This window comes from Sus scrofa, chromosome 9 (genome assembly GCF_000003025.6).
Source record: "Sus scrofa isolate TJ Tabasco breed Duroc chromosome 9, Sscrofa11.1, whole genome shotgun sequence".
NCBI lineage: Eukaryota > Metazoa > Chordata > Mammalia > Artiodactyla > Suidae > Sus > Sus scrofa.
Window position 1 is genome coordinate 41,012,644 of NC_010451.4, and position 25,124 is coordinate 41,037,767.

Consider the following 25,124-nt stretch of genomic DNA (forward strand, 5'->3'; position numbering starts at 1 on the left):
CCCTCATGACCTCATCACCTCCCAAAGGCCACATCACATTGGGGCTTAGGTTTCAACTTAGGAATCAGGGGGCAGACAAACATTCAGTCTTTTATTTTGACACATGTTTGATATGTATTCTTCTATCCCAGAACACTATTCTCTGTTTTAATGTGTTGTTTTTTTCTTCAGTTCATTTCTAAATCCTAATCTTCTAGATGTGCCTTGGGCCTGTAAGATATCTCAGAACTACTTGTTTGTTTGTTTCCGAGTATTTTTTCTCTTGATATCCCAGAGGACAGTACTGCCCTAAACCCAGCATCCTGCCCCACTCACAAGAATCTTTTCCAGAAACTTTCTATCTAACAGTGTCCTCAACCAGGGCCGCTTACATGGCCAGCGAATAGACCCCTTCCCGGCCCTTTGCAGCCTGTACATTTCAATAGGCACTTCTCTCGCCTTGTTCCCAAGTCTCTGTCAATGTTTCCAGCTTTATTTATTTCCTTATTCCCTGTGGGCATATCTGACAGGTGGCCTCCTCTTCTCTCTCAGTGCAAACATCGTATCTGAGCTTTGCATTTACCTTATGGTCACCCCTCTTCCAGTCAGACATGAGCCACCAGAATGTAGGACTGGCTGTTTTCCATTACAAGCTGTATCTGACTGCCCTATTTTTTCAAATAAATTTTGAAATAATACCATTGCCCCACAGAAGCAGAGAAGCCTAAACAAAATGTCAAATGCACGCTGTGTTCCCCATGCCTGCTCCTCCGAGGGGAGCAGGGGAGGCTGGGAGGAGGTAATGAAGAAGCCAAGCCCTGTGATACCCACTGCCTTTCTTCTGATCACCGTCACCCCCTCCCCACTCTTCAAGGCACTCTTTTCTTTCTTGCAGTCTAGAGAGTGTTATCAGAAGATCTTAGAAATAAACCCCCAGCTGCAGACACAGGTGAAAGGTGAGACTTGCTGCTGGCATCCTTGTTTGGATGGCGCCTCCCCTCTGTGCTCCGGCCCTGGGGTGCCTTCTGTGCCTCCTCTGCGCTCAGCCTTGCCTAGCCCTGCATGAGCAAGTCCTCTCATTAGCACGCCTGCCCTGTTCCTCTTCCTCTGTTCTTTGGCTTCCTCCCATTCTTCACCCTCCTCCCTCAGAGCCTTCTAAACAGAAAACAGTGTCATTCTTGAACCCCCAAGATGGTTTGATATTCTGAGTAGAGACTGTGTATTCTTCCTCAAATTTTCCTTGCTGAGGACAAGTTTGAATTCATTTGAATGCTTTCCACCTCCCATCCTCAAAAACCAGTTGCTCCTTGGGTGGACATGGTGATTGTTCGGGTGTCGTTGTGCTTTCCTTCCTGTTTTGCCAGGTTACCTGAATCAGGTAGATCTTCGAGAGAAAGCAGACCTTCAGGAGAAGGAAGCTCAGGACTTGCTGGATTCAGGAAAGGACACAGCCGTGACGACCAAGAATCTCCTGGAGACCCTTTCCAAGCCTGATCAGATTCCCTTGTTCTATGCGGGAGGAATTGAAATCCTGACAGAAATGATGAAGGATTGTAAGCCAGTGATGCGGGTGATCTCGTGCATATTGTCCATGTAAAGGGACCGAGTTTAGAGGTCTGCCCTTCTTCCTTCCTCTCGTGAATATTGATTGAAGATCTACTCTAGGTGCTGGAAGGGGTGCTTAAGAAATATACCCCTGCCCCAGCTCCATCCAGTGGGGGACGCTGACACCCAGTGTGAATGTGTGTAGGGTGTGCGTGTGGTTTATGTGACAGAAAAACACGTCATGTAAGCCCGGTATTCACAGGCCGTGAATACTGCACATATAATAACATGTACTCTCACCATATATGTTTATATCACATACATACATGCACAGGCTTACACGATGTGTTTTTGTGTTACATAAATCACACATGCACACCACACACATTCACCCCCCACACGTGTTCCCCACATGGTGCACATACCCACACACCGTTGGCATGCCCCCCAGGTACCCCATATACACCAACACCTTGTACCACCCCCACAACTCTCCCCCTCCCATAGAGGAATGGAAGGCAGAGTCTTGTAAATAAACTATAAAGTGTACCCCAGTTACGCTTCGCAGTTGCTTAGGATGTGGAAATAGTTTCAGAGCCAACATCAGCTGCCCTGCTCCCGAGAGCCGCACTGCTCTCTTTCACCAGGTCCTGTAAACACTGATCCCGGGGCCGAGACCATTCTTGTTCCTCGGTGGCAGCATGTCATGTTTTTGTCCAAATGAGGGCGTCTCCTACTCCCCTTCCCTGTACAGTGGAGGGTGCTCACACCCCTCCAGCAGTTTCCTAGAGATTACAGGTTCCTCTCTAGAGCCTGAAAGCAGCTTCGTGATATACATTTAAGAGCAGATGGATATGCTAGTTCTTCTAGGAGGTTAAGTAGCTCCTGGAGACTCTGAAGATTGCGAAATGATGAGTTGTCAGATAACCCATGGGGCCACCCGGGCTCGGCGCTCCTTCTCCAAACAGGATGTGGCATCAAGTGGCTAATGACAGCTGTAGGTTTCACAATGGGAAGGCATTTGTTTCTGCCCAAACTGAATTCGGTGACCTAGATGTTCCATATTGGGTTTCTCGTTATCATCTGGCTCTGGGACAGCTAGGCGTCAGCTGGCCAGTTCAGGAGTCTGACGACATGGTTTTCTCTGCATGTATTTCAGGTGCAGAACGAACTTTATTCAGAACACACAATGGATTCAGTATCATCAGTGACAATGAGGTCATAAGAAGGTAGGGATGTTTGTGAAGACAGCCCAGCATCAGAGCAGGGAAAGATAACCATTTCTCGTGAAATTGGACACTAGCAACACAGGCAGCGTGATCCCTGGATGGTGCTACCTTCGGTCAGTGCCATGCTGGGCGCCTCGTGAACACCCCTCGAGCTTTCGCTTTGAGTTAAGCCACAGTTAACAACGGCGGAGAGAGGAAAGTTAGCAAAACTTTTCCACCTAGCCCTTCAAAGTCAGAGAAATGACCGTTCTTGCTGGTTTTCCACCAGTTTTTGCAAGATTGTTCTTTGTTCTTTTCCTCTTTGGGAATTTGCTGATCCCATCAGGAAATGAAGTCAGCTGGGTCCTGGCTGATCCCATTTATAATTTCATCTGAAGAAAGACCCACACGGCAGGACGTAGTTTGCTAAATTTATTTTAATTTTCTATTGTATTTCAGGTGTTCTGTTGCAGTTTCCAAGGCTTAGGACACTGCTGTGGGCTGGGGTCATGAGCACACATGTGCCTGAGTGAGGGGGCCTGTGAACCCCAGTGGTTCTTCTGGCTCGCCGCCCTCCTTCTGTGCAGCCCCAGCTTCCTTAGCCTGCATCATGGTCCTGGGGCTCTCAGTTCAGGACTTAGCAGTCCCTTGGTCCTGGTGACCTGCGGCTCTGGATTAGGAAGTAACTCTCTTAAACCGACATTGGAGGAGTCTGGACATGAAATAAAATCAACTGAAAAGAAGATGAGGATTGATTTGCAGTTTTAATATTGCTCTCTCTTGCCCGTTGTAGGTGCCTTTCCACAGCAGGAAAAGATGCAGTGGAAGAGACAGTGTGTGTGTCTGTTCTCAGGCTCTGGCAGGCAGTGTGCAGTGAGAACGGTAAGCCTGGGAATCGCCATCAACCATTGTTAATGCATCATTAAAGTGAGGGCTCTGGGCATGGGGGTGGGGGCAGGTATGATCATGATCGTTCCCCCGAAGGCCAGGTGCCAGAGAGTGCACATCTAGACCTTCCCCTGAAAAAGCACTTGGATCAGAAACAAGGCCTGGCAACCTCGTAGCCACCTCCACCCTGGGCAAGGTCACGGTCAGCATCACGCATGGTCCCGTCCCCTGAGCACTTTCCCTACTCTTTGCAGACAATGACTTCAGTTCGTGTACTGGCAGAGGAGTGGACAGAGTTTTCCCTTTACTCTTTTTTTTTTTTTTCTGTCTTTTGTCTTTTTAGGGCCACACCCAAGGCGTATGGAGGTTCTCAGACTAGGAGTCAAATCGAGCTACAGCTGCCGGCCTACACCACAGGCACAGCCACGCCAGATCCGAACCACGTCTATGACCTACGCCACGGCTCATGGCAACGTTGGATGCCCGACCCACTGAGAGAGGCCGGGGATCGAACCCCCATCCTCATGGATACTAGTCGGGTTCCTTAAACACTGAGCCGTGATGGAAACTCCCGAGCTTTTTCTTTTGTGTTTGCTGAAAAATAGGGCTCCTTTTTGCTGACCGCAGTGCCCATTTCAGCATCATAAGATCACAGTCATCCCTGCTAGCCTCTTGTGACATCGATTAGTGTGTGATATTGGGACAGTGAAAGGCTATGCGGATTTTATTTACCTTAACTCTTACCTCTTTCCATATTAGCATCTTCTAGGGTTCACGAAGTTTTTGTAGAAACTTACTTCACTGTAAATAAAAATTTTAGGTATGTGCCTCATTAAAAAAAAAAATGTGTTTTCACTAGGAAATGTCTGACCTTGAACACAAAACAGTGAAAATGGGAATAGCGGTAACTGTGTGGCCTGTGCACAGGCTCCCTGGAGAGAGAGCTTGTGAATGCAGCTTGCAAACTCGTAAAGGCTAAATACGAGATAATACGTTGTTTTTTTCTTTTTGAATGGAGTGGAGGAATTGTCTTAAATTCTAGAAATCTGTAATTCTGGAGACTCAGAGGGACTCTTCTCCGAAGGGAATTATGCCCAGACTAACATCTGATCCGGGCCGCTGCACTGGCTCGGGGCACTGTTTCTGCAAACCCCCTGCTGGAGGGTAAGGGAGGTGGGCTTGGGGACCAGGAGTCTCTTCCATGTGAATCAGACATGCCTCCCTCCATGCAGCCCAGCGTCCTCAGCCCACACCCCACTTTGGTTTCCGTGAACCTTGGGGTCTCATCTTTCACATCAGACGCAACCTGTGACATAAATGCTCTGTCTCAGATCAGTGAAATCTTGATTTAGCCAATTCAGTCAAATACAAAACAGTTTTTTTAAAAGGATAAGGAAATGCTCGAAAGGAAAGGCATGGAAATGTGTCTGTGGTATAGTGCTGACCGAGAGAGGGAAGCCAATTTCAGGGTAGGATGTACCGTATTTTTAGTAATATTTATACGAGAGGTAAATACTCACTTCCTTGGGGAAAGGGTTCACCTGGAAGGGATACAAAAGAAGGGGTCTTTCATTTCCAGATGTATACATGTTTTGTGTTAAGCTATAAGTACATATATGTGTATATACATAATGTATACATGCATGTGCACATATACATGTAGGAACATATACGTGAATATATACACATACACATACATATGTGTACCCACATATATAAGTCAGCTTTGTTTCACACCTTAGCCTCATGCTCCAGCCTGCCTCTGCCTGCTCTCAAACAAATTCATAGAACCTCGTTAGAAAATGCACCAACTGAAACGAGGGGCATATCCAATGCCACCACCCTGGAAATAGCTCATAGTGTAGGAAGGGGAGCACACTTTATTAATTAAGTTTTCATATGATTGTTCTATTTTTCTAGAAAGAACTCACCTAGTTAGTTGCTCTGCCTTTATATGAAAATTGATGGTCCCACCATTAAGCGGGTTTCTTTCCCTATCCTCACATTTCCACATACTGTACATCAAGGAGCCTTTGACAAGAAAAATGATGCCAGCTAATGTACGCATGCCAGTCCCTGTTCTCCACGCCATCACGTATTGACTCATTAAATCCCCATGACAACTCCGGTACGCTGGTCCTCTTCCTCCGTCCACTGGTGAGGAAGCTGAGGAGCACAGGGGTGGACAACTCAGCTCAGGTCGTTTCCTGGTCAGGCAGACCTAGCAGGCTTGTTCTAGAGTCCGCGCTCTTGCCCTTCATCATCCTGCCTCTCAAATGAGTGGAGAAGAGATGGGTTTCCCATTGAGATGGAGGGAGACAGAACTGCCCTTGTGGTCTCAGGAGGCAGATGTGCCCTGTGTTTTGCAGAGGAGAACCAGCGCCTGCTGGTGATGCACCCCACCCGAGGCCAGCTACTGCCCGCCCTCTTGGCCTCCAGGGTCCCGACCATCCAGGAGCAGAGCCTGGCCCTGCTGCTACAGCTCGCCCAGACCGAGAACGGACGGGGCCTGATCATCAGCCACCTTGACCTGACCAGGTAGGGCTCTGCTTGCCAGAGCTTCCATGTGGTATCTCAGGTTTTACTTGCCAGGTTAACCTCTGCCTGTCTCCTGTCTCACTTTTCTGACATGAGATGTGCCATCCAGCTGGATTAAGGATCAAACACAGAAAGGGCCTTTGAAAGGAACACTCCCTCACGAGGCCTCCAGGACATGCCTGTCTGAACCTAGTACCACGGACAGTTCCACTCCTCCTGTGCCTGTTTGCATCTCACAGATACTGCAGACCTTAAAAACAAGGGCCGCACTTCCAAAGCCAGCTTTGGAACCCAACTGGAAAAGAGGCCCTTTCTGCCCCTTTAGCCTCAGTCCTGGTTCTACCCAGAACCTGTCCTTACTTTCCTTGTTTCCTTACTGTTCCGGGTAATACTGTCTGATTCTGCATATCCTTAAACCCTTTTCTGGAACAAGGTGGGGTATACATAAATAAGACACACCTCAAATACTATTGCATATAGGTTTTTCTAAGGCTTGAGGCTATAGGAATAAAATGTATTTTAAAAAAAAATACTGAACCACAGTGGTTCTGCTTTTCCATCTAAAGTTTATTAGTTTGAATAATGTGTAATGCCCACTTTTCAGATCACAAAAGGTTGCATGTTGGTGATTTCATGTAGTTCAACCTAAAAGAAATAGTAGCAATGGTTATATGCCTGCTTTATAAATGCTTCCCACATAATCTAAAAACTAAAGTTGGCTTCTGACTCTGTTCACTGTTATCTCATTGGGAGGCAGGCAAGAGAAGTGTCATTACCCATTTCACGGATGGGCCCGGGTGGCGTGGACTCAGCCATGACTTTGATGATTGCCTCCTCTCTTCTGGGCCTGTTGCTCTGGGTCCTAAACTGAGATGGCAGTGCCTTTATTGGTTACACTAGACCATTTTCTGACCTGTGGTCCATCTGCTTGGCCCATCATATGCTTGTCAGCAGAGCCAAACATCTGCCATCAAAAAAGGAGTGGCGAGGGAGTAGAAAGGGCCAGCCTGTCGTCTGTGGTTCGGGGAGGGCGCGCGTTTCATCCCGTGGCAAGGAAGCCCAGTTGCTTGTGTCTCTCGGACAAAACCTGGAGTCTCTTAAAGCTCAGGCCCCTCTTCTGTGCTAGTCAGGTTCCCTGGCGTTCATCTCAAGAACAAGGAAAACAGGTTCGTGTTGGTGAAGGAGGAATCTGAACTAACTGGAATGAATGATTTCCGACTGTAGGAGCACTGGAATGCTCTCCTGAGGAAGCTGGGGCTTTGCAGACGTGTGGAGTTACCCGGGACCTTAGCAGCAATGGGTCCAGAGCCACCCAGCATGACACCCTCGGGGGTGTCCCCACACGGCCTGTGCATGATGCCCTCCAGGGAAGATTCCAGCGTTTGCACACTCTCTTTCTTCTCATTTGACTGGGATGGGCACCATAACAGCTCATGGGCTGCAGGTCTCTCCTCAGCTACCCAGGGGAGCATGTCCTGTTCCAGGACAGTTCTGCTGGATATAAAATGATCTCCTTACACGGGACACAAACTGCCTGCCCCGCACTGAGGCCGTGGTTCAGTCTGTGGGAGGCCTTCAGGATGCACTGACTCTCGCTCTTCCCAGGGCTTGACGTGTCTCAAGACACTGATGTTTTCCCGGTCAAGCATCCTGGTTTCCTCACCCGTTCCTCCAACCATTGACCTCCAGACTCCTCCCAGAACAAGCCGCTGAGTAGACCTGCTACCCTAAATGTAGGTGATAGAGCCCATATGCCTGAATGTGAGAGACCAGTCCAATGGGCTCTTTTTTGTCTTGTTTCTTGTGAAGGCCCAATGGCATCTGGTCCTGTTGCTGTTATTCTTCTCGGCCCTCCTCAAACCCACTGCTCTTCCTTCTCGGCTCCCTTTCAAGCCCCCTTCATGCTGTCATCCTTCCATGTCAGGGACCCCGGGTCCTGCTCCTGGCCCTCTTGTTGGCCGTGGCCCTAATTATCATATACTAGAAGGAAACATCTCTCTGCCACTGGGCACCCCCATCTCAACATCGCAAGTGTTGTACACTTAGTAATTCGAAAGTGGCTCTTCGAACCAGACCCTCTGGCCGAATTTCCTGTCTTCATAGAAAGGGCACTTCCATCTGCCCTGCTGCCCAGGCCAGGATCCTGAGAGCTCCCTCCGCACATCCTTAGGAAGATGGCACTTGTCAGTCCTACCTCCTCAGCATCTCCTGGATTCATTTCCTTCCGGCTCTCCTCCAGTGGGTCCCGTCATTCCTTCTAGATCGCTGTGAGGCCTCTTCTCCTCTGTCCATCTTACTCTGCCCCATCTCGGCTGTCCCTTAACCTTTATTGTCTGGTCACCTCAAGTTCTCCCCCCGTCGGATTCCCTGCCTCCTGTGCTGCCTGCTCTAATCCAGCCTCTGCTGTACCACCAAAGGGATTTGTCTGAAGTGCCCATCTGTCCCATTATTTTCCTACTTAAAATGCTGAAATGATTCTCTCCTGCCTGTAAGACTAGTTCTTGAACTTCTGAGAAATACAATGTTTAGGAATCATTCAGGGGCTTTGTTAATAGGTGGCTTCCTACTCAGAGACTGAGAGGGGCTCAGGAGTCTGCATCCCCCCATATACCCCACCACCAGGCAGGTCACGCACACCCACACTCGGGACCCAGGCCAGCAGGGGAAGGAACAGATGTTTTGCAAGGCTGTAGAAGGCCCACCATGACCTCGGCTGGCACAACCAGCCTCTAGCCTCATTGCTCCCTGTCCTCCCACACCCCAAGCACCAGCTGTAAAGACCTGCCAGCAGTCCCCAAACGTGCCTCCGCGATTTTACACCTCATGGTCTCGGTGACTGCTCTGTGCTCTGCTGCCTCAGATGTGCTACTCCTGTCCCCACGTGCCTGACACTGGCCCACAAGCTCCTTGGAGCTGGGACCTTGTCTTGTTTCATCCCTGTGGCTGCAGAACCTAACACATCACCTGGTACATAATCAGTGCTCAGGAAGGGTTGTTGATCGAATGGGCAAAGACCAAGTGGCCATCGCTCCCCTTTCAAGTGATGCGGAAATACCATCCTCATCTCCGTCCTCCCCACCTCCTGCCAGGTGGACTCCGGGCCCCTGGACATGTGTCTGTTTCTGACATGTCACCTGACACATGTCACTGTGGGAGACCGGGAGCTCAGTGCTGTGTCCTAGTACTGAGCACAGCACTCAGCCTGCTGCAGGTGCTTGATGTGGGTTTGCCAGATGCACCAATGGCTCCTACCCCCATTGTCCTGGTACCAGCCAGTCCCTTCAGGCAGCCTGAGATTGTGTGACCTTTTGGGGACAGCTGCACCTGACTGTTTGCTCATACTGGGTTTGCAGTTGGCTGAAAACCCTTAAGTCTTTTTCACTTGAGTCAGTTATAAACCAGGTCTCCCAGTTCTCTTGCTTGGGTAGAATTTCCAGCTCTAAGTAAAAGGACTTTGAGTTTAATGCTCTTAAATTTCATCTGATATATTCAGCAACCTGTCAAAATCTTGTTAAATCTTGATTCCGTCACCCCACTTCATTAGGGTGCCCTCCCACTTAGTCATCAGCAGATTAGTAAGCATGCCAATTAGATGTCATTTATGTGATTCAACTTGACCGAGCCAGAGTCACACGGCAGAGGCACCAGAGATTCCTTCCAAGTCAGCACCTGATAATCAATCAGCATCTGAACTTTGGTTAAAATTGTTCACCGCCCCCCCGCCTCCAGGACCTCCTGTTAAGTGGTAGAGCCATTTCCATGGGAGGGTGTCTGTCTCATGGGGGTGGGCAAGGGGCTGGGCTGCCAGGGGGCAGCTTATTTCCCCCAGGGGCAGAGTCCTTCCTGGTCTCCGTGCCAGGCCTCCCTGTTGGGTGCCGTCGACAGGAGGCCTGGCCACTCTGAGGGGGTCGTGAATTTTGCAGGTTGTTGGAAGCCCTGGTGTCATTTCTTGATTTCTCAGAGAAGAAGGCCAACTCAGCCATGGCACTACTCACAGACTTGGCTCTGGAAGAGAGGTTAGTTTTTATTGCGGGAAATTGATACTTCGTCCACTTTTGTCAAACTGTCTGTTCTAAATTGTGCAGCGCACAGGAGGCTCAGCCAGCCGAGCATCACCAGGTCACTGGGCAGGAGGGCTGATGTGCAGGGGCTGTGGTCAGCCGCTCCCGTTCCAGTCCCTCTGGGTGCAGGGGACCTGGCCCCCAGTGCGCTTGGAAGCAGTAATGTACTTAGAATAGCACCCCTCCCAGTAGCAAACCTACTACGTGTCAGTGAAGCTTTTCCCCTCATCAGTGACTGGTAGGAACCGCCTGGCAGACACGTGTTGAATAAGTGAGAAAGGGAGCGAGGGAAAGGGGGGGGACACACAGTAACCAGGTAGAGCCCCCTGGGCTGTCAGTGGCCTTATGAGTTACTTTCCCCCCAACTTTTTCTTCTTTGCTTAGCTGCTGCTGGGGAAGACAGTAAAGGTCGTAGATTTTCGTAACTCTTAGGTTTTTAAAAAAATTTTTTTTTCTTTCTTTTTGTGACATACGGAAGTTCCCAGGCTAGGGGTTGAAACAGAGCTGCAGCTGCCAACCTACACCACAGCCACAGCAATGCCACATCTGAGCTGCCTCTGCAACCTACACTGCAGCTTGCAGCAATGCGGGATCCTTAACCCACTGAGTGAGGCCAGGGATCGAACCTGCGTCTTTGTGGATACTGGTCTGGTTCTTAACCCACTGAGCCACAACGGGAACTCCTCGGGTTTTTTTTTGTTTGTTTGTTTGTTTGTTTTTAATTTTCTCACCAATCTTAGGTGTCTTACTTAGAAACCGTCACACGATAAGTGAGAGCTGCTTATACTGGTAGCCAGCATCAGCATGGGCCGGGAACGTACACTAGCCACTCTAGTGGGAGGAGGTGTGTGTGTACCTCGGGGCCCTCTTCGCGGCTGTGACACGTAAACACACTCACACCATGCCTCCTGTTTGCACAGCACATATAGACTCAGCAGGTCGGGGGCAGGAGTGGTGGTAGGTCAGTTCAGCAGAAACCTAGGGATTCTGGCAGCTTCTAAGAGAGCTGCCCTCTGAGATCTCTTGTTTAACATTGAAGGCAAGTCCTCAGGCTTAGAAAAATTAAAGCCACATCACCTACCCAGCGACATTTTTTGGTTCCAAATGAATCATCTACGCAGGGGCAGATCAAGAGGGCCGGGGGGTTGCCAGGCTGCCCCAGTACCCGAGACGCTGTATTTATGTTAAAGTTTGAATGCTGGAGAAATACATCACAACTAATGTTCTCGTGACAGGTTCCACGTTTGGTTCCAAGCCAGCCTTCCAGGTGCGCTCCCTGCGCTGGCAGCCGTGCTGGTGAGCAGGCCCTCATTTATCACCTGTGACGGACCCACTCGGGAGCACGAACAAGGCTGTTTAAACACAGTTTACCCTCCAGAACTCCTGTGGCCTCCTGGGTTGCTTTGTCATCTATCCACAGCTGGAATTTACACAAGGCTTGGTTATTGAAACAGCTGCAGTGGGGACGGGTGGAGGCAGCATGTGGACCGGGCTGGGGACATGGGAGGACCGCGACACTGGGGCTCCAGGGGGCAAGGGTGGAGAGTTAGTCTGTCTCCATCGTCCCCTCTGACCCAAGTCCCATCCTCGGTGTGACATGCCACCCCGTCCCCTGAACAGAAGTCATCGCGGTCAGCGGGCAGGGGTGGTGCTCACAGCTGATGAGGGAGAAACTCAGCAGGGGACGGGTCCTCCAGGAGAGCACGCTGTGACTGCATGCTGTCCCTGGCGAGCCCCAGAAATTTCAGGGACCTTGGAGAGCATATCAACACCCCCAATATTTTGCAGCTGGGGAAAGGGAAGCTCTGAGAGGGGACAGGACTTGCCCCAGTGGCCCCTGCTGGTTGGCAGAGTCACTGGGATTAAGCCCTGGGCCTCCCGGTTCCACGCCAAGTGCTTCGGGGTCTGCCCCTCTGTGTGCCACCTTCCCATGGCCAGTGTGACCCCATCGATGCCCCCGCGTGACCTCACGCTGTCTGGTCCCCAGACACCTTGGGGAGGGAGGGATGGATGCCTCTAGAGATTATTCTGGCATCATTTGTCTGCTCTCCACAGATTCGCTTTCTCTTCATTCCCTTTTAGAAGAGAGATCCCAGGGTCACCAGCACGTCAGCCCTCTGCCAGTGCATTGCCATCCTGGGCAACCTCAGCGCCGAGCCTGCTGCCCGAAGACAGCTGTTTGCCTCTGAGGAATTCGGGGATGCCTGCTTGGGGCTCATGGTATTTTAGCTTTCCTGTTCAGAGCTGGTCTTTTACCTGCTTTGGGGGAGTTGCCTTCTTCTTAATTATCTGGCCTTTCCAAAACTTCTGCTTGAGGGGACTGGGGCCAGTGGCTTATCCCGCTGTGACTGTAGGTTTGGTGGGCAGCTGGCCTGAAGGATTCCTCCAGAACAGGTCTCCTCCACTCCGGAGAGGTTGGACAGGTTTTCTGTGGAGCTGGCTTGAGCACCCATGTCAGCAGCTCCCTCTGCAGTGTGATCCCAGGACCCAGCCAAGCCACATTGCATGTCAGAGGCACTGGACACTCTGTGCCAGTCTCCTGGCCTGATGCTAACTCATAAACCAGTGTCTGATCTTCCAGTGTCACTTAGATTCAAGACATTGTCAATTTAGGGAGTGTGCGTGATGCTGAAACCATGGAAACCTGCAGGAAGGTCATTGATCACCCTGTTTTGTTTCTAAAGGCCAAGTGCGAAGAGGACATGGACCTGTTCAGAGAAGTCATGTATACCCTCCTGGGACTCATGATGAACTTGTGTCTTCAGCCCTCCTTGGTTTCTGAGGTACAGCATTCTTTCCTCCCTGCCTTAACTCCTTCTGGTGCATAGACCTGACCTCACTGCCACAAAGAGAACAGGAGCTCATGGACTCAGATGCCGGCAGTGAAAGTGGGGAGAGCTGGGCACACACTCTGTCCCTGCTCTGCTGAGGGATGCCTGAGCTGCCCCATCAGGTACTCATTCTGAAAACCAGCTGAGCAGCCAGGGTGCTGAGCACAGTGCTGGCTCAGCATTTGCAAGGTCAAATATGACGTGGTCCCCGCTCTCAAGGCCTCGCCCTGCACTTGGGGAAGATGGACGTGGGAAAGAAATGAGAGCAATAGAAGATGCTATGAAGGAAATACAGACAGATGTGGCCAGGCGGTGGTGAGGACAGAGCGGGAGGGGTCGGTTGCACGTGAGCACTCAGAGGGGAGGTGCAGATGACCAATGACCCTGACCATGACCAGGGCAGGCAGACTCCTCTCCCTCTTCCTGTCCTGTAGGTGTGGGCCATGGAGGTGAGTCGGAAGTGCCTGTCCCTGCTGAACAGCCCGGATGGAGGAATCCTCACAGTAAGCTCCTCCCTGGGAAATCCAGAAACTGCTGCCTTTGCTGTTCTCTGGTTTGGTTTGGTTTTAGTCCCCGCAGAAAGATATCTGGACTGGCTTTCTTGCTTCTGTTTCTGACATTTGGCTAAGAAAACTAAGAAAGGCCTGTGCTTAGCACTGTGCCCCAGAAGGAGAATGCTGATGTGACTCAGGAGGCTGTTCGCCACCCTCCTGGGATGTATTCTTCCCTCGAGTTAGGATTCACCCCAACTCCTCTGCCTTAAAGGGTCAGGGCCCTAAACCTAGAGAAACAATTGGGGTCACATCCAAGGCGGGTCTGGGAAACCAACCCTTTAAGGATCGCAGCCTGGGGGCTGGTTCCAGGGTTGTGAAAAGGTTCCAGGCAGACTTAGCATTCTTGTTTGTGGCCAGCATCCCACAACTGCACTGTCCCTGAAGTCAGTTCGGACTTAGAGGGCAGAGGTCTTTAACCTGGGCTTCCGGAATATGTGGTAGGTCTTCAGGTTCCCTGGACCCCCTGCAATTGTATAGAAAGTTCTGAGTGTATGTGTGGTGGAGGGTGGGGGTGGATCACAGCTCTCATCGGAGCCTCGAAAAAGTTGCATGACCCCCAGAGTGGTAAACGCACCATGGTTCTTGGGCACTTGGGCCTTTCTGGGCACTGCACCTAAAGCTAGGCCTGCGTGAGTTCCCTGCTAACCCTTCAAGGACTCTGGGCCATTGTATCCAGGACTCTATGTGGCCACAGCTGGGAGCAGCCCCAGCAGAGAACCTGGTCCTCTGATACGGGGCTCACTCCACTGGCTTGAGCCTGGGAAGAGATGTGTACTGTCAGCTACAGCCACAGTCTACACCTCAGGACGCAGATCAGGGAGACAAGATGGAAAATATGATAATACGCAAGTTTGTCCCTTCTTGCTCTGGAAACTTCAATATTTTGTAACAACCTATAAGGGGAAAAAATCTGGAAAACAATATATATATATATATATAGAGAGAGAGAGAGAGAGAGAGTCTATATATATTCAAATATATATTCATATATAGAGAGAGACTCTAAATATATGAATATGTATCTGAATCACTGTGCTGTACACCTGAAACTAACATGATATTGTAAATCAACCATACTTCAGTCGGGTTTTTTTGTTGTTGTTGTTTTTTGTTTTAAATGAGACTGAAGGCATTTGGGGGAAAAAGGCAGACACCCCCACTGACAAAGTGAACAGGCAAGAGGTCACCAATGGGTAAGTTATTTTAGCTAGTTTCTGGAAGATGGAGAACAGCTGCACGAGTGGGAATGCATGGGGCAGGGCTGGAGAAACCCTCACGTAGAGGACAGAGGGAGGGGAGCACGGCCCGGAGGAGCAGGTCTGCCGTGCAGCTCTGTGGAGGAGATCGGGGCTCCAGAACGCCAGCTACGGAAGTAAGAGATGGGGCAGCATTTGGCAGCCAGGCATCTCTTCCTCAGGCATAAAATATGAGTGTTTTTTTTTTTTCCTAAAGGAATTAAAAGACCAGAGAAAACACTTTTTGCTTTGCCCCCTCAGCACCTGTTGGTGGACAAGCACCCCATAAACACAGCGTACCCAAACATGTTACTTTTTGCATAAATGTGACTGGAAAGCTAAGGGTCACCAGGCATTTCCAAAAAGCCCTACAAAATAAATAGAAAAACCAAGATAAACAGAAAAGTTGACTCCAAAAAATAGAGATGATGGGGAGACACGAAAAAAGTAGTAAATATCATTTGTGTCTTCAGAAAGATTGAAGTTAGTGTTACGGCCGTAAAACTAACAGATTGCTATTTCAAAAATCAGAACTGGAAAATAAAATCAATGACATCTCCTAGAAAATAGAATAAAGACACAAAAATTCAGAAAAGGTAAAGGAAAAGAAAGTTTAGTGTTGCAGAGGATCAGTCTAGGAAGTCCGCCCTCTAATCTGACCCTGCAGAGCACGGCAAGGGATCCAGGGCACGAACGCTGGTCCTGCGTGGGGCTGGGATGAGCTGGGCCTCTGTGTGCCCTTTGAATCACCTACCCAGCAGCTTTATTCTTGTATTATCATTATAGTTGATTTAAACTGTTCTGCCAATTTCTTCTTACAGCACAGTGACCAGTCATACATATATACACACTCTTCTCACATTGCCTTCCATCATCTTCTGTCACCAGGGATTGAATATCGTTCCCTGTGCTGCTCAGGAGAACCTCGTCGCATATCCATTCCGCATGTAATAGTTTGCATCTCCTGACCCCAAACTCCCCGTCCATCCCACTCCCTCCCCTTCCCCCTTGGCAACTACAAGTCCCTAGCAGCTTCATTCTAAAGAACAGTGCTTTCTCTCGGCTACATGGCCATTGTATATTTAAAATCAAGGGGCATATTTTGCATCTAATACTAATGATTATTTCTGCCTCGCCATACTACTTGTTAATTTTAAAAAGTCATCAAGATTTTAAGGAAAAAATTGTTCCTTTTTGGCCACAACCACAGCATATAGACATTCCCGGGCCAGGGATCAAATCTGAGCTGCAGCTGTGACCTACGCTACAGCTGCAGCAATGCCGGACCCTTAACCCACTGTGCCAGGTCAGGGATCAAACCTATACCTCTGCAGTGATCTGAGCTGCTGCATTCAGATCCTTAACCCACTGTGCCACAGCAGGAACTCCAAGAAAAATATTTTCGATTGAGGTACAGTTGATGTACAATGTTATATAACTTTCTGGTGTACAACATCATGAGTCACAATTTTTAAAGCTTATGCTCTATTACAGTTATTATAAAATATTGGCTCTTTTCCCTGTGTTATGCAAGGTACCCTTGTAGCTTATTTATTTTTTACAGAGTAGCTCATACCCCTTCATCCCTTACCCCTTTCTTGCCCTTCCCCCCAAGAGCGGCTAAGTATCCTTCCTTCTGGCTTCCCCCAGAGAGCCGCTGGTGTCCTCAGTCGCACCCTTTCTTCCTCGCTGACAATTGTTGAGGAGGCCCTGAGAGCCGGAGTGGTGAAGAAAATGATTAAATTCCTGAAGGTAAAATGATTGCATTGGTTACATCCTCCTGAATTTCCCAGAATGTCCTATTTTATTTGGGGAATGGAAATCAGAAGGGTTTTGTCCGGGTAAGGTGTTCTGTTGTCCCTCTGCGAACTTCGGAACGTCTCAGAGGGGATTCCCTTCGCCTGTCCCTCCAGACTGTGCTCTGAGCAGCCACGTGAGATGGTTGAACCCATAAGTAAATTGTTCATTGGCTACATCCGTAGAAACTGCTCCCCCCTAAGCCTGACTTAGAAATGTGTGGTCTCTGTCCTCAAAAAAAGGTGGTCTGAGTGGCTTCAGTAAGGTGTCCCAGGCCCTGGTTTTCTCATGTTTTCCTGCTCACGATGCTTTTTCCAGTTTTCTGGAGCAGGTTGGCAGTAACTCCATCTATGAGATGTGTAGGCATGCAGAACAAGGGTGTTTGAATTTTCCCCTAAAATGAGTGCAGCGAATCTCTGTGAGTTAGTGCAAGCATTAGCTAGATTCTCCTGAAGGGGAGGTAAGTTATGAGGTTGCATCCCTGGACGTGACCTGTGACGTTCACAGGTCACACATGCCCCATGAGGTTCACTCACCGTGTTAGTGTGGCGACCCCACAGGCAACTTATTCATAAAACCACAGGCTGAGCGGCACCAGGAAGTATATGCTCAGGCTGCTTCAGGGCAGGGGTGACTTTGAGGGGGCAGGATGGTGGGTCTTAGGTCAGCCTGGCTTGTGCATGATGACCATTCTTCACTCTGTATGACTTGCAGACCCCGGAGCCTGCTGACTGCACGCACACTCACGGGCATTATGCATGCTTTCACCCACATGTGCGTTTTGGAGACCCGCATAGGGTGATTTTAAGGGCTGTGATTTGACAGTTGTCAGCCCTTAGAATGATCTAGGTTCGTGCTGTTCTCCATGAAGGCCTGTCAGCCTGACAGCCCTCATGCATCAGCCCTCATTCTCAAGGAGTAAAATGATGCGGGAGGGCGTTTCCCTCCCTTTTGGGTCGATCTGCCAGCTGACAGCATCCTTCTCAGCCACTCATTCCTAAAGCCTTCCACAGGTAATGACTCAGGTGTGCTCAGCAGGCTTGCATTCCCAGTGGGGTGGGGGCTGTCAGGGAGGATGGGAGTGACACTGCCTCCTGCAGGGACCAGACCAGGAAGCACAGGCCATTCTCAGCAGAGCTCTCTCTCAGAAGTTTACGAGGCCACGAGCGCGGTCATGCTGCCCCCTGTGATTCTGGCCAAGAACAACTGTAGCATTGATTTTGTTTTTCTAATTTCACTCTGAAATCTAGGCGGGAGGCCAGACTGCATCGCGTTATGCTATAAAGATACTGGCCATCTGCACTAATAGTTATCACGAAGCACGAGAAGAAGTGATAAGACTGGATAAAAGTAAGTGATAGTTGCATTAAGCAGCGCCCACCTTAACCCAGAGGTCAAGCCATCCTTGAAGCTGAAGAGGGAACTGCGGGTGAGGAGGGAGGAGAGACGGAGGATGGTACCCCCTCCCCAGGCTCCAGCAATGCGTACCATGTCATCTCACCTCCAGCTCTGAAAGCTTTTTCTTAGCCTTCGGCCGGTCACAGGTAGGCATCCTTGCTGGAGACTCAGTGGACAAACAACTCACAGAGAAGGGAGTCCAGGCTGGGAGGTCCCTCCTGCCTCCTGGTACACTGAGATTGTTTGTAAAGCACTCTGCATAGGCTACCTGACACCAGTCCTCTTCCTTCCCGGGGGGACACCTTAGTGACCAAGGAGACTAAGAGAGTCTTAGCCTGGTTTATTCAGGTCACTGAGGCTTGGCTGCAGTCATGCGGGCAGGGGGTCCCGCTAATGCCTTCCTTCCCACTCCTCTGGGCCACACCAGCGTGAACAAAGAGGGCCACACTGAGTGGGGAGCCTCTCCCTGGCCCTGCAGGCAGAGGGTTGAGGCCTGTGGCCTCAGGGGCTGGAGGGTAGAGTGGCGGGGTTAAGAAAGGGAATTTAGAGAGGACAGCCCGGCCTGATGCAAAGCCTGCGTTCCCGAGACACCTGAGTCATGCCTCCCCTGACACCTGCTCTGGGCTCCTGAGGATCTTAGGAGACATGGCCAGGAGCCAGGCAGCTTCAGAGCACTCAGTTGGGATGTGCCGAATGGGTGACATGCCCGTCCACGGCCACCTCCCTGTGCGGGCCCCCACCCCCACCCCCGCAATGTGGCAGTGCCAGCCACCTGTGTGTTCTCCTCCCTGCAGAGCTCAGTGTTCTGATGCAGCTGCTCGGCTCGGAGGATGAGATTCTGGTGGGCAACGCCGCCCTCTGCCTGGGGAACTGCATGGAGGTGCCACTGGTGGCCTCGTCCCTGCTGACCACAGACATCGTGCAGGTCTTGCTGAGGCTTGCGGGCGGCGATGCGCAGAAGACAGCTGTGCAGCTGAACGCAGGCATCGCCCTGGGGAAGCTGTGCACGGCCGAGCCCAGGTGTGTGGGCCGTGGGAGCCCCCAGGCCGCAGCCAGAGAGGGGACACGGTTATGGGACAGGGCCCTTTCCAGGCACCAAGGGCCGTCCTCTCTCTGCTCCTCCACCATCTCCTCCTCCGCTCCTCCTCTCTCGCCCTCCCACGCCATCTCCCCTTCTCTCTCCCTCCTTCTTCTCTCCTCTGCTTTTCCAGGAACAGGGAGACCTTGTGCTTCACTTTTTTGCCCGGGGCCGAAGTGTTGGGAGACTGTCCCTTAGGGAAACAGGCGAGATGGGGTGGGGGCAGCACAATGAAGCGCAGCCGCCCAGCTCGACGGGAGCCTGTGCTGGAGCTGGGTGCATGGCCTCTGTCAGCTCAGACTCCATGCCGCTCTGGCCCCGCCTGATGCGCTGGGACACCCGGCCCTCCTCCTGCTGGAAGGTGCCTGCCTGGCCCCGCCCCTGCCTGCACGGGAGCAGGTGCCCTCTGCAGACAGGGAGGGGCTCTGGCCTGCCTGCTTCCTGCTCTTAGAGCCTTGCCCTCCATCCCTCCTCTGGGGAATGAGAGGTTTGGCCTGGATGACATCTAAGGCCCTTTCAAGCTCTGCTTGTTGAAATGGAAGGAATGGGTACAGAAGGCAAAGCCCATTAGCTCGGCTGGGCTCACAGTGGCAGCCTGCTGGGGACGTCCCCAGAGCAGGCCCCAGGTCCCTGCCACGTCTGCCACTCACACAGGGAGTGTTGCCGAGTGTTGCAGGCCTCCTGAGGGCCTCCCGGCTTTGATCTTTGGGGTAATAGCTGCTGCCCCTCCCGCCTTCCCAGCCCACCCCTTCCCGAGGGGGGTGCCCCTGGGCGCCAGATGTCTGTGCCTGGCATTCATGTCCCAGAGTTTGTGTTCTGATTCTGACAGGTTTGCTGCTCTTCTGAGAGAGCTTCATGGGATGGAAATTCTCAACTCCACCATGAAGCACGTGGACCGTTCTTGAGCGTCTGTGCGCATTTTGCCAACACAGGATTGTACACTCTGAGTTGTTCCCGTGCTGATAAAGACGTTGGGGGTATTCACCCAGCCCTGACTACTGATCCTCAGGGGGCTTGCTGGTTGGTTTGCAGTGGTGGTGAGCCTCTGCCGGACTCTCTTATAAGCAGCCGTTCTGGGTGGGAACCAGCTTCTGCCTACCTAACACCCGCCTGCCCCTTTTGCTGTTTTCTGCTGGCAACGTGTTAGAAAAGATTGGTGTTTCAACAGAGTCACTCTAGCCTCTGTTTTCTAGCTGTGGTTGCTGAGAGCCAGCTGCGGCAGCACCTCTGTCCTGGTGGCCTCCTCAGGCCTGGCCCGCCGCTGTGGCACGTGGTCTTGAAACCAGTGGGTTGCGTGGTGGGTGGTGGCTCCCCAACAGTTCTGTACGATCCAGGGGGATTGTTCCTGGAAGCACTGCCCCGTACCTTCCTCCACCCCATGGAAGGCTATTGCAACACCCTATTCCCTTAATCTGTCTTCTGCTTGAAGTGCCAAAGGGCAGGGAGCAGGGAGCAGCGGGGAGGGTCCATCTCTGCACTGAACACTCACAAAAACAGACACAATCTATTCTCCAATCCACCTTGCTCTCCCACTCCATCCCCCAGAGGTAATTCTCCCTCACAGTTGTGCCAAGTCCACTCTGAAACTGACGGTCACCTCTGAACCGCAAAAAATCCCTAAGCCAGTCCAATAAGTGACACTCCTCGTTCACTTCTGATACAACCACTTAACTATTTTAGGGTAGGAGGCAGGACCTGCACGGGCTAGTGAAAGCCGAAAGTCCCAGATCAAAGTTCCAAAGATTTAGGGTCTTATTCTGCTACCTGGAGCAAGTCACTTAACCTCTCTGAGCTTTGGTGGCACCTTTTGGAAAAGCTAGAATAACACCTGTCCAACCTATCTCCAATATCGCTGTGAAGATTCAGTGAAGTTTTGGAGATGAAGGCCCAAGCCATTGCAAAATGCTACACAAATATAAGAGATTGCCAGGCTCCATTCTGAGATTGAGGGGGGCGGGTGTGACTATGACATGTCATTTGAGTTAAATTTCAGGGGTCTGAGAAAGAGCAAACACATGTCCTTCAGAGAATCGGGGCTGGATATTTGCTAAACCATGTAGAAGAGGAAATCCTTCCAAGAGATTTTATTCAACACACCCAAACAAATGGGTTTTTGCAAGTGAGAGAGCCCTTGGCTTAAATTAAGAACTTTGCTCCTGAAACCAAGAGAGCTACTTGGCACTTTGTGGGGCTGGAAGCAAATTGATAGCCCTGAGTGTCTCCCTCTGGGGTCAGAGCACTGCCTGGGGCTGGAGTACACTCACTGAAGTGCTTTGTGTTGGTGTCCCAGCACTGTCCCTGGGTGATGGGCAAAGAGGCTGGGACTCGCCCACTCAGTCCCATCATGCAAACACACTTCAAGAGGCTACTGAATTGCAGCGGGAAATAGCTTGCTGCTCAAGAGCGCAGAGAGACGAAAATTAGAGGCTGCAAAATCTGTTTTCGGAGAGAATTCAGCAGAGCTTTAAAAATGGCAAAGGCTGCCTGTGTACATAACCCGCAGGCTTGTCTCCTCCAATTTGAAGTTCAGGCACCTCCTTCTCCCCCTCTTCAGCTGCACTCCTCCTCCCTGGCTCTTGAAAATGGCTATTATACGTGTAATCTCTTCCTCAAAGAGTGAGGAAAGTCAAATTATATTATCATCTCTGCTTCAGAGAACCTGCTGAGAGCCGTCATCTCTTACTCTGGAGGAGGGTCTGTCTGGCTGCACCTGAGGTGCCCCCTCCTCTCACAGGCGGAGATGTTTTACACACTGTGTCTCCATCTCCAGCGTGGAGCCAGCCTCCTTAGTCTCCTAACACACGCTACCATCCAGGGCTCCCAGGCAGCCTGGAAAAAACTGCTACATGTTGAAGAAGGGCTCATTTCCTTGTGCCAGGGGCCACTGATCCCTCCTGACCCCCTCAGGATCACAGATGGTTCCAGAAAAGGTGTCTGAGGGTTCCATGGGCAGTGGGACTGCCTATCCTAAAGAGATGTGACCGAGATGGAACTTAATAAGCATCCTGAAGCCACAGCGGAGGTGGCAGGTCACAGATGGTAAACAGCTGCCGTAGACTAGGTGATGCCTGTGGTTCTAGAAGGCAGCAAGGTAGGATCGAGGTGAGATGTTGGGAGGAAGGGACAGGACAGGGCAGGACATGCTATTGAAGGCACTTTTCCGGAGGATATGTTAGAACAAAAGCTTCCTGGCCGGGGGAACCGAGGGAAGACAGTACTACCTAAAGTGTCCTGAGGCTACCTGATGTTTCATCCACCATGATTTTTCAGCAAAGGGTCTCATTTTCATTGCACAGCCGCACCTTTGACACATGGAAGTTCCTGAGCTAGGGGTTAAATCGGAGCCGCAGCTGCCAGCCTACACCACAACCACAGCAACTCCAGATTCAAGCCACATTTGCAACCTACACTGCAGCAATGCCCAATCCTTAACCCACTGAGCTGAGTGAGGCCAGGGATTGAACCCGCATGCTCAAGGACACTATGTCAGGTTCTTAACCTACTGAGTCACAGTGGGAACCCCTCTTTTTCTTTTCTTTTTTTTTTTTTTTTTTGGCCCTGCCTGTGGCAAGGGATCAGACCTGAGCCACAGCAGTGACAGCACTGAATCTTTAACCACTAGGCCACCAGGGAATCCCCAAAAGGCCTCTTTTTCTAAATGCCTTGAAATTAATCACTTCAGAGGCCCCAGTAAGAGGAGGGAGTAAAACATTTCCAAGGAGGTGAGGAAAACATTTCCAAGTCACTCCCTTCCCCAAAGCAAAAGGTCCTTGATCCTCCTGGGCCCGGGACCAGCCAGCCTGCAGGGAGTCAATCCTGTCTGTGCACAGAGCCCTCACTCTGGGCCAGGCACTGGGATAAGTGAGCCTCACAGAGACCCTGCGACCTGAGCACTGTCCCCTCTTCGTGGAAACTAAGATGTGAAGACAGTAAGTCTTTCTCACCTGAGACCATGTGGCAGGCAGGTTAGGGAGTCAGAACCTCACTCCAGCATGCCTCTGCTTACTGCACGTGGCCTGGGGGGAGTTGTCCCGTTTCCTCGAGCCTCAGTGTCCTCCGTGTAAAATAGAAGCAATGACCCCTACCTACAGATTTCTTGGGTTTGCGTATAATAGCTGTGCAATGACTGAAAGATAGAAGGCATTTAAGAGTGACTGACTTTTGGAGTTCCTGCTGTTGCTCAGCAGTTACCGAACCCGGCTAGCATCCATGAGGACGAGAGTTCAATTCCTGGCCTCGCTCAGTAGGTTGAGAATCTGGCGTTCCCATGAGCTGTGGTGTGGGTTGCAGACATGGCTTGGATCGTATATTGCTGTGGCTGTGGCTGTGGTGTAGGCTGGCGGCTACAGCTCCAAATTGACCCCTAGCCTGGGAACCTCCATATGCCGCGGAGAGCAGCTCTAGAAAAGGAAAAAATATCCCCCCCCCAAGAAAAAGAGTGACTGACTTTTAAGCCCCAAATTGCCATGATCTCCTTATCTGCCCCCTCCTCACCAATTTGTTCGTTCTCCTAGGCACTCCAACTCAGCCAAGGCAAGCACTTATGTGGCGCTTATGTTTGCCTTTCCTTCTCTCCTGTACCCAGTGGTGATTATAAGGATCCCCAAGAGCCCGTGCCCGCCTGCCTTCTTTGAGGGAGCACAGTCGGCTGGCCCTGGGCCTGGGCGAGCTGGGGTTCTGAGCAGGGCTCACCACTGCAGGGACAGTGCTCCTTGCCAGGAACCGTGTGACTGAGGCCATCCAAGGCCTGGGGCCAGGCTGCACTGACATCGGCAGGAGCCAGTGTGCAGTGAGCTGGGAGCGCTGTACAGGAAGGGCAGTAGGTGCTGGGATCCACAGCCCCAAGTCCCCTCCCCAAACAGATGCTCTGTCCCCTGCTATCTGGCCTCAGTTTAGAATCCGGAGACCCTTTTGATTCCAAGGACTGCCCCCGCAGCCCCAGTCATCAGGCCATCAGCAGTGCTTTCTCCTCAAGCTCCAGGGGCTTCAGGCCCCACCCTCCCTGAGAGCTGTGGAAAGGAGGTGCAGGTTCCAGAAGAACCCACAGGTGACAGCTCCCGCTCCTGCTGCTGCTGTGAGTCTGTGAAGCACTGGGTGTCTGTGACCTCAAGCCTGCCGGATGACATTCTATGTTCATAAGACCTCTAGTTTGATCTCCAGTTCAAAACAGTGAAATGAGGAATGGGTTCTCCCAGGAGCCCGTTGGTTGCTTGGTCTGATTTTGCCCTGAGGCCTGGATCCTGATTGCTCTGGCGGCTCTCTAGTCTCTGCCCTGGCAGGGGGTGGGGAGGGGGCTCTTGGGTGCCAGCAGAGCCCGGGAGCAACGAGTGCGGAGGTGCCCCGCCAGCCACTCCAGCCTCAGGCCGGCCCAGTTCCGGAGCCCGGTTCTCCTCCCCACATGTGCGTGGCCGTCTGCCAGATGTGCCAATTCCGCTCAGCCTGAGCGTCGCTCCCCCGTCACTTGTCTGTCTCCAACTTCACATTTGCGCTTTTAATCTTCAGCAGCTCCATCTGCTCATTTAGATCCCTCACTTCCCCTCAAGCCACAAGGCCCCCTGCACACGTGCACGCTCGGGCAGAACTGTCTCTCTGCAGACGAGAGATGTGTTTCCAACGCAAAACTGGATGAGTTCACATGCACCGGGGATTTAGGCCAGATCAAAGGCATGGCAAGAGAGTGAGAAATATTGGAATGGGTGATGAGGACAAAGGCTCCTAAAATGTCCAAGCTGAAAATAATTCAGGGACCAGCTAATCCACTCTCTGCTTTATTGGAATCCATCTGATTCCCACCACGAGATAAAATTCGTTGCTCAAAACTGTGTTGTGCAGGCCACTCTCCTCTATTTTGCACATGAGGAAATCAAGACTCCAAAAAGCCAGATGAGCTGTCCTCATATTTGAGAACCCTCTGAATCTAGGTGCAGAGAAGCACAGGGACCCAAGGAGGCCGCTGGGAAGCAGTAAGGACAGTGGCTGGAGAGCAGGTGCCGCGTTCAGATACCTCGGTCA

At 51.2% G+C, this 25,124-nt stretch overlaps 1 protein-coding gene across 8 annotated transcripts in view; it reads left to right on the top strand.

Annotated features, from left to right (window-relative positions):
* Positions 1 to 20,285, top strand: part of TTC12 (tetratricopeptide repeat domain 12) — a 44,048-nt gene extending 23,763 nt beyond the window's left edge. For 7 of the 8 annotated variants that reach the window (XM_005667347.2, XM_013979405.2, XM_021062837.1 and 4 more), the window contains 14 exons: positions 875 to 935; positions 1,344 to 1,532; positions 2,684 to 2,753; positions 3,526 to 3,614; positions 5,990 to 6,158; positions 10,082 to 10,174; positions 11,455 to 11,515; positions 12,302 to 12,439; positions 12,904 to 13,002; positions 13,485 to 13,553; positions 16,490 to 16,591; positions 17,887 to 17,986; positions 18,829 to 19,054; positions 19,942 to 20,285. In XM_005667347.2, coding sequence (XP_005667404.1) covers positions 875 to 935; positions 1,344 to 1,532; positions 2,684 to 2,753; positions 3,526 to 3,614; positions 5,990 to 6,158; positions 10,082 to 10,174; positions 11,455 to 11,515; positions 12,302 to 12,439; positions 12,904 to 13,002; positions 13,485 to 13,553; positions 16,490 to 16,591; positions 17,887 to 17,986; positions 18,829 to 19,054; positions 19,942 to 20,017 — 1,542 coding nt within the window. In that variant the 3' untranslated portion in view covers positions 20,018 to 20,285. Of the gene's footprint in view, positions 1 to 874; positions 936 to 1,343; positions 1,533 to 2,683; positions 2,754 to 3,525; positions 3,615 to 5,989; positions 6,159 to 10,081; positions 10,175 to 11,454; positions 11,516 to 12,301; positions 12,440 to 12,903; positions 13,003 to 13,484; positions 13,554 to 16,489; positions 16,592 to 17,886; positions 17,987 to 18,828; positions 19,055 to 19,941 lie in introns of those variants that run through there. The other variant, XM_021062836.1, reaches the window with a different exon arrangement.